This window comes from Phyllopteryx taeniolatus, chromosome 5, assembly GCF_024500385.1.
Source record: "Phyllopteryx taeniolatus isolate TA_2022b chromosome 5, UOR_Ptae_1.2, whole genome shotgun sequence".
Lineage (NCBI taxonomy): Eukaryota > Metazoa > Chordata > Actinopteri > Syngnathiformes > Syngnathidae > Phyllopteryx > Phyllopteryx taeniolatus.
This window is the reverse complement of record NC_084506.1, coordinates 27,933,687-27,947,387: the sequence shown is the minus strand read 5'-3', so window position 1 is coordinate 27,947,387 and position 13,701 is coordinate 27,933,687. Positions and strand designations below refer to the sequence as shown.

Sequence of the window (13,701 nt, the reverse complement as noted above, 5' to 3'; positions counted from 1 at the left end):
GGCAAACAACCAACCAAGACATGCGCACATCAGAAGAAGTTGGAAGGAGTGGAAAAATGCAACATGACTTTTTTGTTCAGTGAAAAACATGCACTTCCAAACTTTGTACATTTATTTTTATCTGGAATAAGAATAACTAATTCTTTGACTACTGTTGACCACACTTACAAATATATATGTGAATGAAAAACTAAACACAAATAAAATAGTACTTTGACAACAACAAAAATAAAATGTAGAAATTGTGTTCATGATTAAAGGGGTTTTGCAGTTGGAATGTAGCCTCACTTGACCAATCCCCACAAGTTTTATTTTTTAGAATGTACAACCAATTAAAAATAAAAAAGAGATGATAAACTTACCTGTCAAGCAGCTATGTTGCTAATTCCGTGTTCGTTCTGAACCCTCTCAGCCGCCTGTGGCTCTTCCACCTCTGAAAGGCAACTTCTACGTTCACCCTTATTTTGTCTCTGGATCTGTCCAATTTCTTCTTTTTAACTTTTGTTGCTAACCGGAGGTGTATATTCCATCATAGTTTCACTAAAGCTCAGGAAGCATGTCTGCGCGAGGCTGAGGGGTTGCCAGCAAGTGCATGGCAAATGATTGACACCTCAGCAGTCACACCTTCTCTCGACGATTGGTTGTTCTTCCTTGGGAGCGGTGGTTTCTTAAAAATAAAATTAGAGGTACAACATGGGGCCGGAGAGGGAAAATATTTTCACAAGTCCTTTTACTAACGTACTACTGTCGGTTTATACGGATACTTTTAACAAATATCTCAAAGTGTTTTTTTTGTTTGTTTTTTTTTTTAAAAGTGCAAGCTTTCTTTTCAACGGATTATACCCAAAACAATCCTAAAAAATACGTGTTTGTCCATACATGGCCTGTGAGGAAAGGAACGAGTGAAGAAGTCTGGTCACATTCCTTACAGACAAGGTACTGGCTAATGGCTGTGTTTGCATCCGACCGTTGCCTTATTTCCACTACGGATCAAAGTAGCTGTTCCCCTAATCTGTCTAGTATTCCTGGAAGTTCCTCTCGTGAAAATCCCCCATTGAGTAGAAACAATGATGAATTGGGGCATCACATTCTTTTTAGAGGTCAAGTCTGGTGTTAAACTCATCCAGAAGCTACATGGTGTGAGGTGAAGAAGGGGCAACGTGCCCATCAATCCCCAGTAGTGACGAAGCTCTAAATAATTTGAAGCGTCACAGCGGGTTGCCGTTGGATACCAGATGCTTTCACCGTGGCTGCCTCATCATTGTATAGGATTTGGGGACATCTCAGCCTGGCTCTCTGGTGTCTGGTTAAATATTAATACTGTTGGATCTGTTACACTGGTTACAGAGCCTTAAGCATCCTGCAGAGTTTAGCTCCACCTTTTAGTCACTAACACGTTTTAAAAAAAAAATGTTTAATTTTTTTTTTTTATATGTAGTGCCAGGTGGCCGTGCCGGTTGTTCTTCTTTCTAATAAGGTATGAAATCAGACCATCGTGATGCTCATCAATGAGATTAGGGCCATAGAAGTACCACTCACGATTGTACAGTATGTTTCTACAGGCTCAGATTATTTACATCTTTAAATTATGGTCAGAATAGACGCTCCAACACTTTGCATTGGCTGTCATAAACATCTGAATGGAAATATGGTTGTAAATTAACATAGACCTATTTGAGCCCGTGGGAGCAGAAGTGGGAAGGACTGAGTGGGTTTGCCTACAGTTGAGGTGAGGCGTCAGAGGCAGGAACACAGACCGGGCTGTCTAGACTTGCTCTGCCTGTCTGCACGTTTTGTTACCGTGCAGTGTTGTGGGAGCGAGGGCGGTGGGGCGATTGAATACGAGCCTACTCCCGTACCAACTTCTTGTTTCTTGTGACACGTTGCCATCATGTAGCAAACGAGGAGTGTTTGATGATGAGCAGAAACAGTTTCCATTGTGGCCTTAAGGGAAACCGCAGAACAAAGAAAGCATTTGGCAGGCCCGCTCTCTCTCTCGTTTGTCACGGCACCTTTAAACATCCAAGTGTCTTTACTTCTTTTTCATCACGCACATCATAGTTGGGGAATAAAGGTGATGTAAAAAAAAAATGCAATCTATAGTACTGAGAGGAACATGACTCTTTATTGTCAAGCAAAAAACATGGCAAGGGCTCCATACACAATGTTTCCACATTAGAATGGAACGAAACCACAAGATATATGGTACCATCTGGCCCTGAGTAGATTTGTGTCAAAGCCCACTTTTTATTGCCCAATGAAGGGGGGAGGGTGTAACTTTCCTGTGCGTCGACCCACAGATAGTTACACGCTGGAAAATGGGCGGGGCGCCCATTGGGAATGCATCTGGAGAATTTAACAGCGTCAAGATAATGACAGTTTTGAACTCACGCCACAGCTTTTTAGATTTCAGATATTCCTCGAAAGTGCCTTAGATTCAAATATTGAACCCTTGAACACAGTGGAAACTCCCATTAGAAGTAATCTGTTCATAATCAGTGGTCATCATAAGACCTTTAACTGCACAGGTCAGTGGCGGAGCGTGCATCTGATACCTGGGCTTTACACGACTTAATCCTCCTCCTGATCCCACCACTATCATGTTACAATTATAAAAAAAAAACATCAATACCATACAAAATCCCAATATAACAGCACGTAACTGTAGTACATATATAATCCAAAGCAATTCAGAATCAATATTTACCTAATAATGTGACAAAAACAAAATATTCAAATAAAATACATTATTATACACACCAGAGATGCTGGTGAAATAAATAAAATATAAACTGTATTAGTGTCACTGCACGTGTTTTGCTAGGCGAACTTGGCCTGCTCTGACCAATCAATGTACGGAAAAATGCTTACGTTATTGTAGCCCTCTGAGGATACATTTGTAATAAATTGGTTGAAGAAACATTTAAAATAGTTTAAAGACCATGTAAAGTAAAATCATATATTTCTTTTAAATACATCATACGTGTTGGAAGATAATTGCTTAAAAAACGTGTAAAGACTGAGAACCAATGTAGTACTCAATTGTGGAGATATAGCATCCATCCATCCATCCATTTTCTGAGCCGCTTCTCCTCACTAGGGTCGCGGGCGTGCTGGAGCCTATCCCAGCTGTCATCGGGCAGGAGGCGGGGTACACCCTGAACTGGTTGCCAGCCAATCGCAGGGCACATAGAAACAAACAACCATTCGCGCTCACAGTCATGCCTACGGGCAATTTAGAGTCTCCAATTAATGCATGTTTTGGGGATGTGGGAGGAAACCGGAGTGCCCGGAGAAAACCCACGCAGGCACGGGCAGAACATACAAATTCCATACAGGCGGGGCCGGGGATTGAACCCGGGTCCTCAGAACTGTGATTCTGACGCTCTAACCAGTCGGTCACCGTGCCGCCGAGATTATAGCATTAAACTTTATTATTATTTTTTTTTACCATTTCTGTGTTCCTGATATTTATTTGTTGGGGGGTGTGTGGCTAGAACGGCTGTCCAGTGACGTATTGGGTGAGTGACATGAATCCCCCCTCCCCCACTATATAAGAACTTGAGTGCCATTGGATCAGTGGATATTGCTATGTTTATTAATAGTCCAGCTTTTTAAGTGGCTAATGTAAGGTTGTGCTAGACTAATAAATATTGCCAACTTAAAAAGGGAAAGGGAAAAATAGTTTCTCTAGGCATAAGAAAATTCCTAGATGCCGTAAGATTCACTTGTTAGGACATTTTAGTGTTATTTGATTGACCGTTGACATTTGAGCAGGATGTGGCTTCAGCACATTTAGTGAACATTCCCACAAGTTTGAGAGTGGAGACATAGGATTGATTTTTACAATTTTGATTTTGAAGCCTCATTTTGTATATTTGGCAAATTTACAATTTAGTCAAATTTGGCAGGGTTGTTAACAGCACTCTTCTCTGTGGTGTGTCAAATTGACTACTTACAAGCAGAGGTGGGTAGTAACGCGCTACATTTACTCCGTTACATTCATTCAAGTAACATTTTCGATAAACTGCACTTTGTACTTTAAAGGTACTGTACTTTTGCTTTATTTATGTGAATAAGGATTGATACTTTTACTCCATTACAATGATCGACATGCCATTCGTTACTTTTACTTATCCATTCTTGCGTGTGCGCGTCTATTTTTAGACTCCATCTTCGACTTCCGCATAGAGCGCCCATCCAATAAACGTTCATAAAAGTTGAACAGAATCGGTGACAAAGGGCAACCTTGGCGGAGTCCAACCCTCGAGTCCGACTTACTGCCGGCAACGCGGACCAAACTCTGACACTGGTGATACACGGACCGAACAGCCCAGTTCGGCTCCAGGTCTCACTGTCATTGCCCATTTGAGCATTGAAGTCTCCTAGCAGAATGATGGAGTCCCCAGCGGGAGCCCTCTCCAGCACCCCCCAAGGACTACAAAAAGGGTGGGTACTCTGAACTGCCGTTTGGTGCATAGGCACAAACAACAGTCAGGACCCATCCCCCCACCCGAAGGCGGAGGGAGGCTACCCTCTCGTCCACCGTGGTGAACCCCAATGTACAGGCGCCGAGCCGGGAGGCAATATGTACACCCACACCTCGGCGCCTCTCACCAGGGGCAACTCCAGAGTGGAAAAGAGTCCAACCCCTCTCAAGAGGACTGGTACCAGAGCCCAAGCCATGTGTGGAGGCGAGCCCGACTATATCTGGTCTGAACAACTCAACCTCAAACACAGGCTCGAGCTCCTTCCCTGCCAGGGAGGTGACATTCCACATCCCCAGAGCCAGCTTCTGTAGCCAGGAATCGGATCGCCAAGGTCCCTGCCTTCGGCCACCGCCCAACTCGCACTGCACCCGCGCCCTCTGGCCCCTCCCACAGGTGGTGAGCCCATGGGAAGTGGGATGCACGTTACTCTTTCGCGCTGTGCCCGGGTGCAGGCCCGGCCACCAGGCGCTCTCCTTCGAGCCCCACCTCCAGGCCTGGCTCCAGAGGGGGGCCCCAGTGGCCCGCGTCCGGGCAAGGGAAACCTGACTCCATTTTTTTGTTGTCATCATAAGGGGTCTTTGAGCCGTGCTTTGTCTGGTCCCTCACCTAGGACCTGTTTGTCATGGGTGACCCTGCCAGGGGCATAAAGCCCCAGACAACTTAGCTCCTAGGATCATTGGGGGACACAAACCCCTCCACCACGATAAGATGACGGCTCAAGGAGGGGTCATTTTCTTTTCATAATTTAAAATAGTTCTCAGATGTTTGAAGAACATATCTGTACACTTTACACACCATTTCTTGTCTGACTGAAATGAGCACATTTTAAGTAGCTGGCTGTCTCATGGGTGGGGTAATTCTGTGTGGGGGCAGTTATGAGTTATTAGGACATTTTTTTTTTAGAAATTGGAAGGTGATAAAAGATTTATTTGGTTGTTTAAATTTGCACTTGTTGCACTCCACTCTATTTATAGTATATACAGCATGTCAATTTTCCATAGCATTTTTCCTCATTTGGGTTGTGGGTGAGCTGGAGCCTACCCAAGCTGACTTTTGGGCGAAAAGCAGGGTACTTCCTTGACCGGTAACCAGAACCTCATAAGTGTGAGGCAGACAGTCTAGCCACTATCCCTACTAATATCACCTACTAATCATGTCTTATTTCTGGTTCCTCCAGGAGAGCGTCCGTTCCCTTGTACCTGGCCCGACTGCAGTAAGAAGTTCGCCCGCTCCGACGAGCTGGCCCGCCACTACCGCACCCACACGGGAGAAAAGAAGTTCGGCTGCCCACTTTGCGACAAACGCTTCATGCGAAGCGACCACCTGATGAAGCACGCCCGGCGCCACTCGGATTTCCAGCCCAGCATGCTCAAGAGGCCCCACGGCGGCGGGGTCGGCGGCGGGGCCGGCCACGCCGTGCGTCCCGGCTCCCTCAGCGACTACAGCCGCTCGGACGCCTCCAGCCCCACCCTCAGCCCCACCCTCAGCCCCGCCCTCAGCCCCGCCAACTCGCCTTAAAGTAAACATCGCACTTTCTGCCTCCAATGCGTCGAGGCGTGTGTTCTTGTCATGATAACACTTGTGTTGTTGCACACTTGTCAGCGGCGACTCCCGTCTTTCCTAATCCTGCGCTTGCTCTGGTGTACCATACTGTACAGAACTGCTTATTGTAGTGCAATGACATGTGATCCTATAAGAAGGTAATGCCTTTCCCAGATGGCAATATTTACATTGTCGACCATAAGTCTCGATATTTCTTCTAATCATGGCTAGTCTGTTTGCAGCAACTAAACACAACTTATAAGACAAAAGATGCCCTGATGAGTCTTATCAAAATGTTTGTCTTTCATTGTTCTTTTTCCTTTAAAAAAAAAAAAAAAAAAAAAAACGGGTCATGATAAAGGGTACACACACACACACACACACACACACACACACACACCTCAGGATTGAAGACAGTTTCGCTTAATACCACAATACTTCACACAAACTGCACAATAAACTCATCACTTTAAAGTTCAACCGCTGGTTGAATTTTTCACCCTGCTCAGGGATGGCCTTGTTAGCTTGAACGAATGGAGAGAAACAGTCAGTCCACACACATACACAGTATGTCTATATATGTATAGCATATATAGACATGTATATACATATGTATCAGCCTTACACTCAACACACTATTGCACTCTTTCTTTTATGTCAGCTTCACTTCCTCCTTAATAATAATAATTAAAAAAAACAATTGAAAACCTCTTTCACACAGAGATGGCACAAAATGAGAGCCGTAACAGTTATTCGTCTTTGCCTTCTTACACGAAACCCAACAAAGGGGTGTTTGCCACAACCGTGTGCGTTTTGACATGTCGCCTCTGTATCCCACAATCAGATAATTAAATGTGAGACTTCAGCGCCGGCGCCTGGTGTAAAATATTTGTTTGACAGCGACAATAGCTGAAGCGAACTGTTATGGCTCTGATACCACTTTCGGGAAATTGGAGTGTCAGAGCCTTTTTTTAAAGAACAGCGATGCAGAAAAATGTCGGCTTTCAAAGCTACCACCGCTGTTCCTGCAGCAGCCATTCTCTAGGTGGACATTTATTGCGGCAAACACCCAGAATTGGGTTATAAAGATACGTTTCAAAGCAGCTGTTTAAATAAATATGGACACAAAGGGACGGCAATGTGTATCCCTCACACAAGCACATCGGGACAATAAAGTACCAAGGACTAGAATTGAATAAGTGAGGCCCGGGGATGATTTGGAGCTTGCAAATATCCCACAAGAAGCGTCAGGAAGGCTAGCATGCCACCCATCTGGCTCTACCTGTCCTGTCAAGACGTCAAGTCTTGTCTCGATGCTTTCCTTGCTGTCAGCTTTAAAGGAACTCGGAGGTTAAACAAAGTCCAAAGTGCCGGTGGAGCTATCTGCAATGTTCAGACGGGAGAAGGCACGTCCTGATAAAACAAGAGGAGAGGTTTATCACGACATGAGCAGAGGAGGAGACACCCTCGTTTCCTGCTTATGCAAACGACCCAACCAGGAGGGAACAACAGTACTACTTAGACGCAGTGTTTCCCAACCTTTATTGAGCTGAGGCACATGCACTAGTCAAAAAAAAAGGTCGGGATATTCGACTTTCGGGTAAAATTTCAAGATGAACCTAAAATGTACTACAACCTTTACAGTTGATCGGAAGTACTAAAACATTGAACGGTCGGACATCAAGTTCAACGGTAAGGTCCAAGTGGATTTTTTGGGTTCATCCTAAAATTTCACCAGAAAGCACAATACCTTTTTATGGGTAGTGGATGTTACATGAGGAAAAATGTCACACTACACCACCACAAAAGTATGGGAAGCCTTAACATTTAAGAGCTAGCCTGGATATGTGTTGCAGATATCTGTAATTAAGTTTCGCCTAGTCAAAAACAACATTTGAGATATTCGTAACGACATTCTTCCTTTCCCCAATTAGCATTTCAGATACCTGCAATGACATTTCACCTCGGACAAATGATGTCAACTGTGCCATTCATGTGTATGGGCTTTGCCATTACAGATATCCACAATTGATTTGGAGATATCTGCTTTGTGAATTGCGTATATCTGCAACGGAATTGTAAATATCTCTAACTCCAGTTTGAGATTGCTACGGTTTGATTCTGACTGGTCATAATTTCATCTTCAATTCACCCCAGTTCAAGATATCCATACATGTTCTTTTCATATATATTACATCAGAATTTCACCAGGCAAAATGAAGTGGTAGATATCTGTGACTGGAATGATGACTAGTTGGAATCAAATTGTAGCTACAGTATCTCAAAAAGGAGTTAGCGATATCTACAGTTCAAATGCAGATATCTGTAATTGACGCGTGGCTAGTGGCGGCTGAGTAGTCGATATCTGTAATGAGAAACCCCATTACACATGAATGGCAAAAGTGACATTGCAGATATCAGTAATTCAGTTTTGACTCAGCAAAAATGAATTAGATGTCTTTGTCATTACGACTAATCACAATTCTGATGCAGACATCTTGAATGAAAATTCCAACTATTCAAAATGTTATTATGACTATTCAGAAGGATGTTGTTGATATCTACAATGCTAATTTGGGTCACTCAGATTTTAAATGTTGAATCTGCTGGCCATGCAGTACACTATACTGAAATTATGACGATCTTGTCTTTTTTTTATGCACACATGGTGTGAAAGCAGGGCCTCTTGAGTTAACACAGCTATTATTCTGTTGTATAAGGTGGATACACAGGTCAGGTCAGTTGTACCTTCTGCCATCAAGTGCAAGAGCATTAATTGTTCTGCCTCTCACTATATGTCACTGGCAAAGATAGATCAGCTACGATACATTATTTGTAGTAAATAAATCCTGATTTCCCAACCATGTGGTGTGATTGCAGAATTTCCTGTGGCACACTTGTTGATCTCTAGTGGTTGGAAATGACTGAGGATGAAATCACCTTTGCCACAAGCAAGCACAGAGACAAATTTCACACTATTAAACAGCTGCTTTCAAACGCCTCTGAGCAAAAGGAAATATCATCGGGCTGTAGTGCCGCCTGCGACGCTCCCGTGAGAAAGTCCACTTGTGTTTCTAGAAGCACATACCACAATAAGTCAGGCAAAAAAATAACTTCCATGGAAATGAGCACCGCTTATGCAAACTGGTACAGTCTGCATCCTCGTGCTTGGAAATACAGAGCCATCCATGTTGCTTTGATCCCATCGCATCCATCCAGACGGTTGCCATGGCGAGTGGCGTGTACTCTCTTCAGCCCTCTCCCCTGGCGCCACGCGCATGTTAACAACTCTGGCAGGTGTACATCCATGAATGGCGGGCCTTGTCCCCCTCCCGCCCCCGCCCTAGCAGCCATCTTTCTTTTCAATGAAGCAGCTCTGTCAAATCCCCCTCAAGACAAAACACCCCTTAGATCCAATGCAGCGATCCCCTTAAACAAAACTATTTTTCAAGTAGCAGGATGACACTTAGTAAGAGAAACCACTGAGACAAAATGTTTTCAATTCTCTAAATTGCTGTTGAGCTGCTTTTTGTGCAGGTTTGCATGCTTTCTTAATCCATAAACTGCACAATTACCTCAGGTTCCATGGGCTGTATATGGGTGTTACGGGATAATTTGTTTTCACTGCTGGTCAGTGTCCAGTGAAGCCCCCCCCCCACTCCCACTCCCCTCCCATCCTCAAGGCCCACCTGCCTCTTAAGTCTTCACAACATCCTGCCTGAGTCATAATTTGCGCTCCCTCAGGCTGAAATGAAATGTCCCTCACACAGTGGACTTAATACACGACATTGTGTGAAAGAGGAAATGTCCCCATCCATCCTTTCATTCCATCCTATCCATCCATGCTCTCGCTGTAACAAAACTACTTGAATAATTCAACACAGAAGGCCATTGAACACCATTTTGTACATTCTTACTGTTGTTGTTTTTTTAAATGACAGAATAATATACTTCCTTGAGGGGAGGGGGTTCTTAACGTTTCCATCATCTTCAGGTCATTGATGGTTGAATTGTTTTGTTTTATTACAAGAACAGTCATCCACTCAGCAGTGAGCGGTTGATGGGCGCTTGCTTCAACTTCGACCTGTCCTCCCAAATTCCTCCTCGTTCCAGGAACAGGGAATGTTCAGCTGGTGGGCGACAGTTAGTAAATGAAACTTCCTGACCTCTATGTATATTCATTTTACACGGAATGACTCATTTTCTTTTCTTTTAAATTGTATTTGTATTCCCTTAAAGAGAGTGACCATGAGAGTTAGCAACAGTCCATATTTAGTCCTAATTTATATTATTGCTTTCTTTTGGTGGTATAAAAGTGTGTATAGTTTTCAGGATCATACCTCTTCATAAAAATGTTTTGCTTTTTGTTCGTATCTTTTCCAAACACATGGTGTAGCTTCTGCTTAACAAGTAGCACAAATAAACTGATTATTTGTTTCTGCTTGAATGACAGGAGAGAAAACGAGGCTTTCTATTATGTATATAAATCATTGGGGTTTGTTTTATATATGTAAAAAAAAAAAAAAAAAAAAAAAAAAGAAACACAACATGTTGTCAGGGTCCTTCACATGCTTTGGATTCAAAGTTTAAAAAGAAAATGCAAAATGAGCCACACACATACTGTGATGGTTTCAACATACGGGATGATGTCAGCATTGAATCACGATTACATTATCATTAAGAAAGGACTTTAACCAGTAAGGTTCCTAATCACATTGTACTGCTTAATAGTTGACAGCCTATTGTAAAAAACAAAACAAAAAAAACAATGCATTTCATTGAATTGACTGATGAACTAAGCATATTTAAAGCTACATGAAAAAATTACACGTAGAATATTCTCGACTGATGTCAAAGTACAGGGTTGATGGATGTAACTGTGTGCCAAAACACATAAATGTCAGAGGGTAAATAGCTACTATCAGACATTGTACAGTTTTTTTTTTAAGTGCTTTTGTGTCATGTACAGGATTTAATGAAGCAAATGTGCATATTTGTTATATTAGGTGAACTATTTTCTGCTTTTAAACCATTTGGTTGTGTAGCCTCCTTTTTGTTTTAATTCTTGTTATTTAATTTGATCTTTTGGTTGCTGTTGATTACACAAGCGATGTATAATGGCTTTTGACAGGTTTTTGATCATGGATCATTTTAATGCTAACAGACGAAGCCCGACCATTCCAAAGGATTGAAAGTTGCGTTTGCGCTATACGTGTTGCTGCTTACATGGACCCGATTGTTTTTGCTTTTTGGGGGGACTACAAATGTGTCCTGACTGTCAGTTTTGACACATTATGAGTTGTGCACAAGGTACGTTCCTCATTGTTTCCCAGGTGTAATCTCTCCTCGTATTTCCCCTTAGGAACCCTGTGTGGAGCCAATTAAAATGAACAACTTCAAGAGTCAAGGACATATACAGAGCATGTCTTCCCTCTAACAAATTCCCTTTTTTTAAATATACATTTATGACTAGTTAGTGACTTTTGAGACAGCTTCATTTGTGGGCTGGCGTGATTCTTGGGTGTGCAGAAGTTGTTACCAAAGGCTATGAAGGGAAACATGAATGTTGCAGTAATTTGGTTCAGCAGAGGCTGGGCTTGATAATGGACCTTCCTTGATTCTTAGATCTCAAATCTTTCTTTAAATGAGCATAAAAGAGGTATGTATGTATGCTGCAACTGGTCTTGTTTTGTTTTCTTTGGTTGGATGTTGCAGCCCCTTATAAGGAGGTGTTTAGTGCAGGTTGCGAGGCAGCAAAGGTGTGTGATTTGGCCTCCCCCGTTTGTCCTCAGTGCAATGTCGCTCTCTTGATACCTCGTGTGCGTTTCTCCTCTATCCATCACCATCAGTTGCCTGTTGTAGTGACTCCAACGTGCCCCCCCCCCCCCCCCCCCCCCTCCTCAAAATCCCTCTCTGGGCCGGCATCACTCTAATGTAATGTGTAAATAACTCTCGACTCAGCTATGGCCAGTACATTCTCCTCTGACCTCACAGTTAACTTTCAGGTGTCGTCTTTGTTTATTTTTTACTTTTTGTGAGTTTTTCCTTTCAGCAAACCAAAATCACTACACTCAACAAGTATTACAGTTGTACAGTACCTTGGATTCCAACCACATATGTAATGTGCTGGTCTTAGCTGCTCTGCTGTACCTTTCTATGGCATTATTTTTGACATGTTAGACGATCTATTGTGACCATGTCCTATGCAAATATGAAAAATAACAAGATTGTTGAATAATGTTGTCATAACTCGTATGCATGGAATAGTGAAGTTTACATTTGGAAATAAATTCATAAAATATGCAGCTCCAACTTGTTCCGACTCATTTTTATAAGCATCAAGTGTGCCGTGGTAAAGGCAAGTCATGCCAATACATATAATGAAGAGTCTTTGAACTCTCAGTAAATCACAACAGGCAACAACACTGTATGTATTATTCAAATGACAGTTAAATGATTATTATACTGGTTTATTGTCTGTAACCTGAACGCTACCACTTACTTTGATCCTAACCCAAAAAGACCCGAACCCTAACCGGATCCGTAATCCAGATAAGGCCCTAACATTAATACAAACCCTAACCTGAACCCTTCCCCTCCTTCTATCATAACCTTAATATAAATTGTCCACCAATTTAAATGTGTGCCCGAATACAGGCCTGAACTCCAACCCCTAACTCCGGCCCTAAATTGTACCCTCAGGGTAAACCTATCACTAACTCTGACCCTAACCAAAACCCAAACCCTAACAGGACCTGAACCCTGACACTCTCCCATGAAGACACCACCCACCCCAGGGACAGCGATGGTATGGTGCAAGCCTGCCCATATTTGGCACTGATTACTAAGCTACAAACAGAAGGTAGCCTGGTACCATTTCCCTCTGGTTTGGAACAGAAAGCCCTGGCTTTGCTTTTAATGAGGAGATGTAATACAGCGGCTATGCTTCATTTTATATTAAGCCATTATTTTTAATCTTACCAATATTAAAATCTCATATTTGTACCACTTTTGACACAACGGGAACATTCAAAGTACCGTAATTTCTCGTGTATAATGTGCACCCATGTATAATACGCACCCGCAAAGTTGACCTAAAAATTCTGGAAAACCGTTCTACCTATGTATAAAGCATTTTTACAATGCATGATTTTGCTTCTATCCATAAGATCAAAACATGAAGTATTATCTGTATTTTGTTAGTTTTTTTTCAAATAATTATTCGGAAGGTAAGCACATTATTTGAACACGTAATACTTTCTTTATATTTGTTTGCTCTTATTTTTAAATTCACAACCCTTATTTAGTGAATGAGAAAACACACATTTGTGCTCATGTTTGCTTACCCAGGCAGAGTTTGTAAGATGGGTATGTTCAGTCATCAGTCGTATTTAAAAAATAAATAAATAAATAAAAAATAAAAAATTTTTTCACAAATTGCATGTAAACTTAAGAGCACAAATCTACATATATGCAGTCATACGTACCCCTGTCATATGGGAATGAAAGTATAGGCTACACCTTTTTCATAACCTCAAGGTGGCGGTGGCATATTCGAATTAAAGTGTACATCTTTCTGATAACCTCTAGGTGGTGGTGGCATATTGTAATGAAAGTGTACAGCTTTTTCATAACCTCTTGATCATAGGTGTCAAACTCAAGGACCGGA

The 13,701-nt window shown here is 42.3% G+C and overlaps 1 protein-coding gene across 1 annotated transcript in view; it reads left to right on the top strand.

Moving 5' to 3' along the window:
* klf13 (Kruppel like factor 13) overlaps positions 1-12,344 on the top strand; it is a 28,092-nt gene extending 15,748 nt beyond the window's left edge. Inside the window, exon 2 of the mRNA XM_061774463.1 lies at positions 5,668-12,344. Coding sequence (XP_061630447.1) covers positions 5,668-6,008 — 341 coding nt within the window. The 3' untranslated portion in view covers positions 6,009-12,344. The remainder of the gene's footprint in view (positions 1-5,667) is intronic.
* The last annotated feature ends 1,357 nt before the right edge of the window (positions 12,345-13,701 follow it).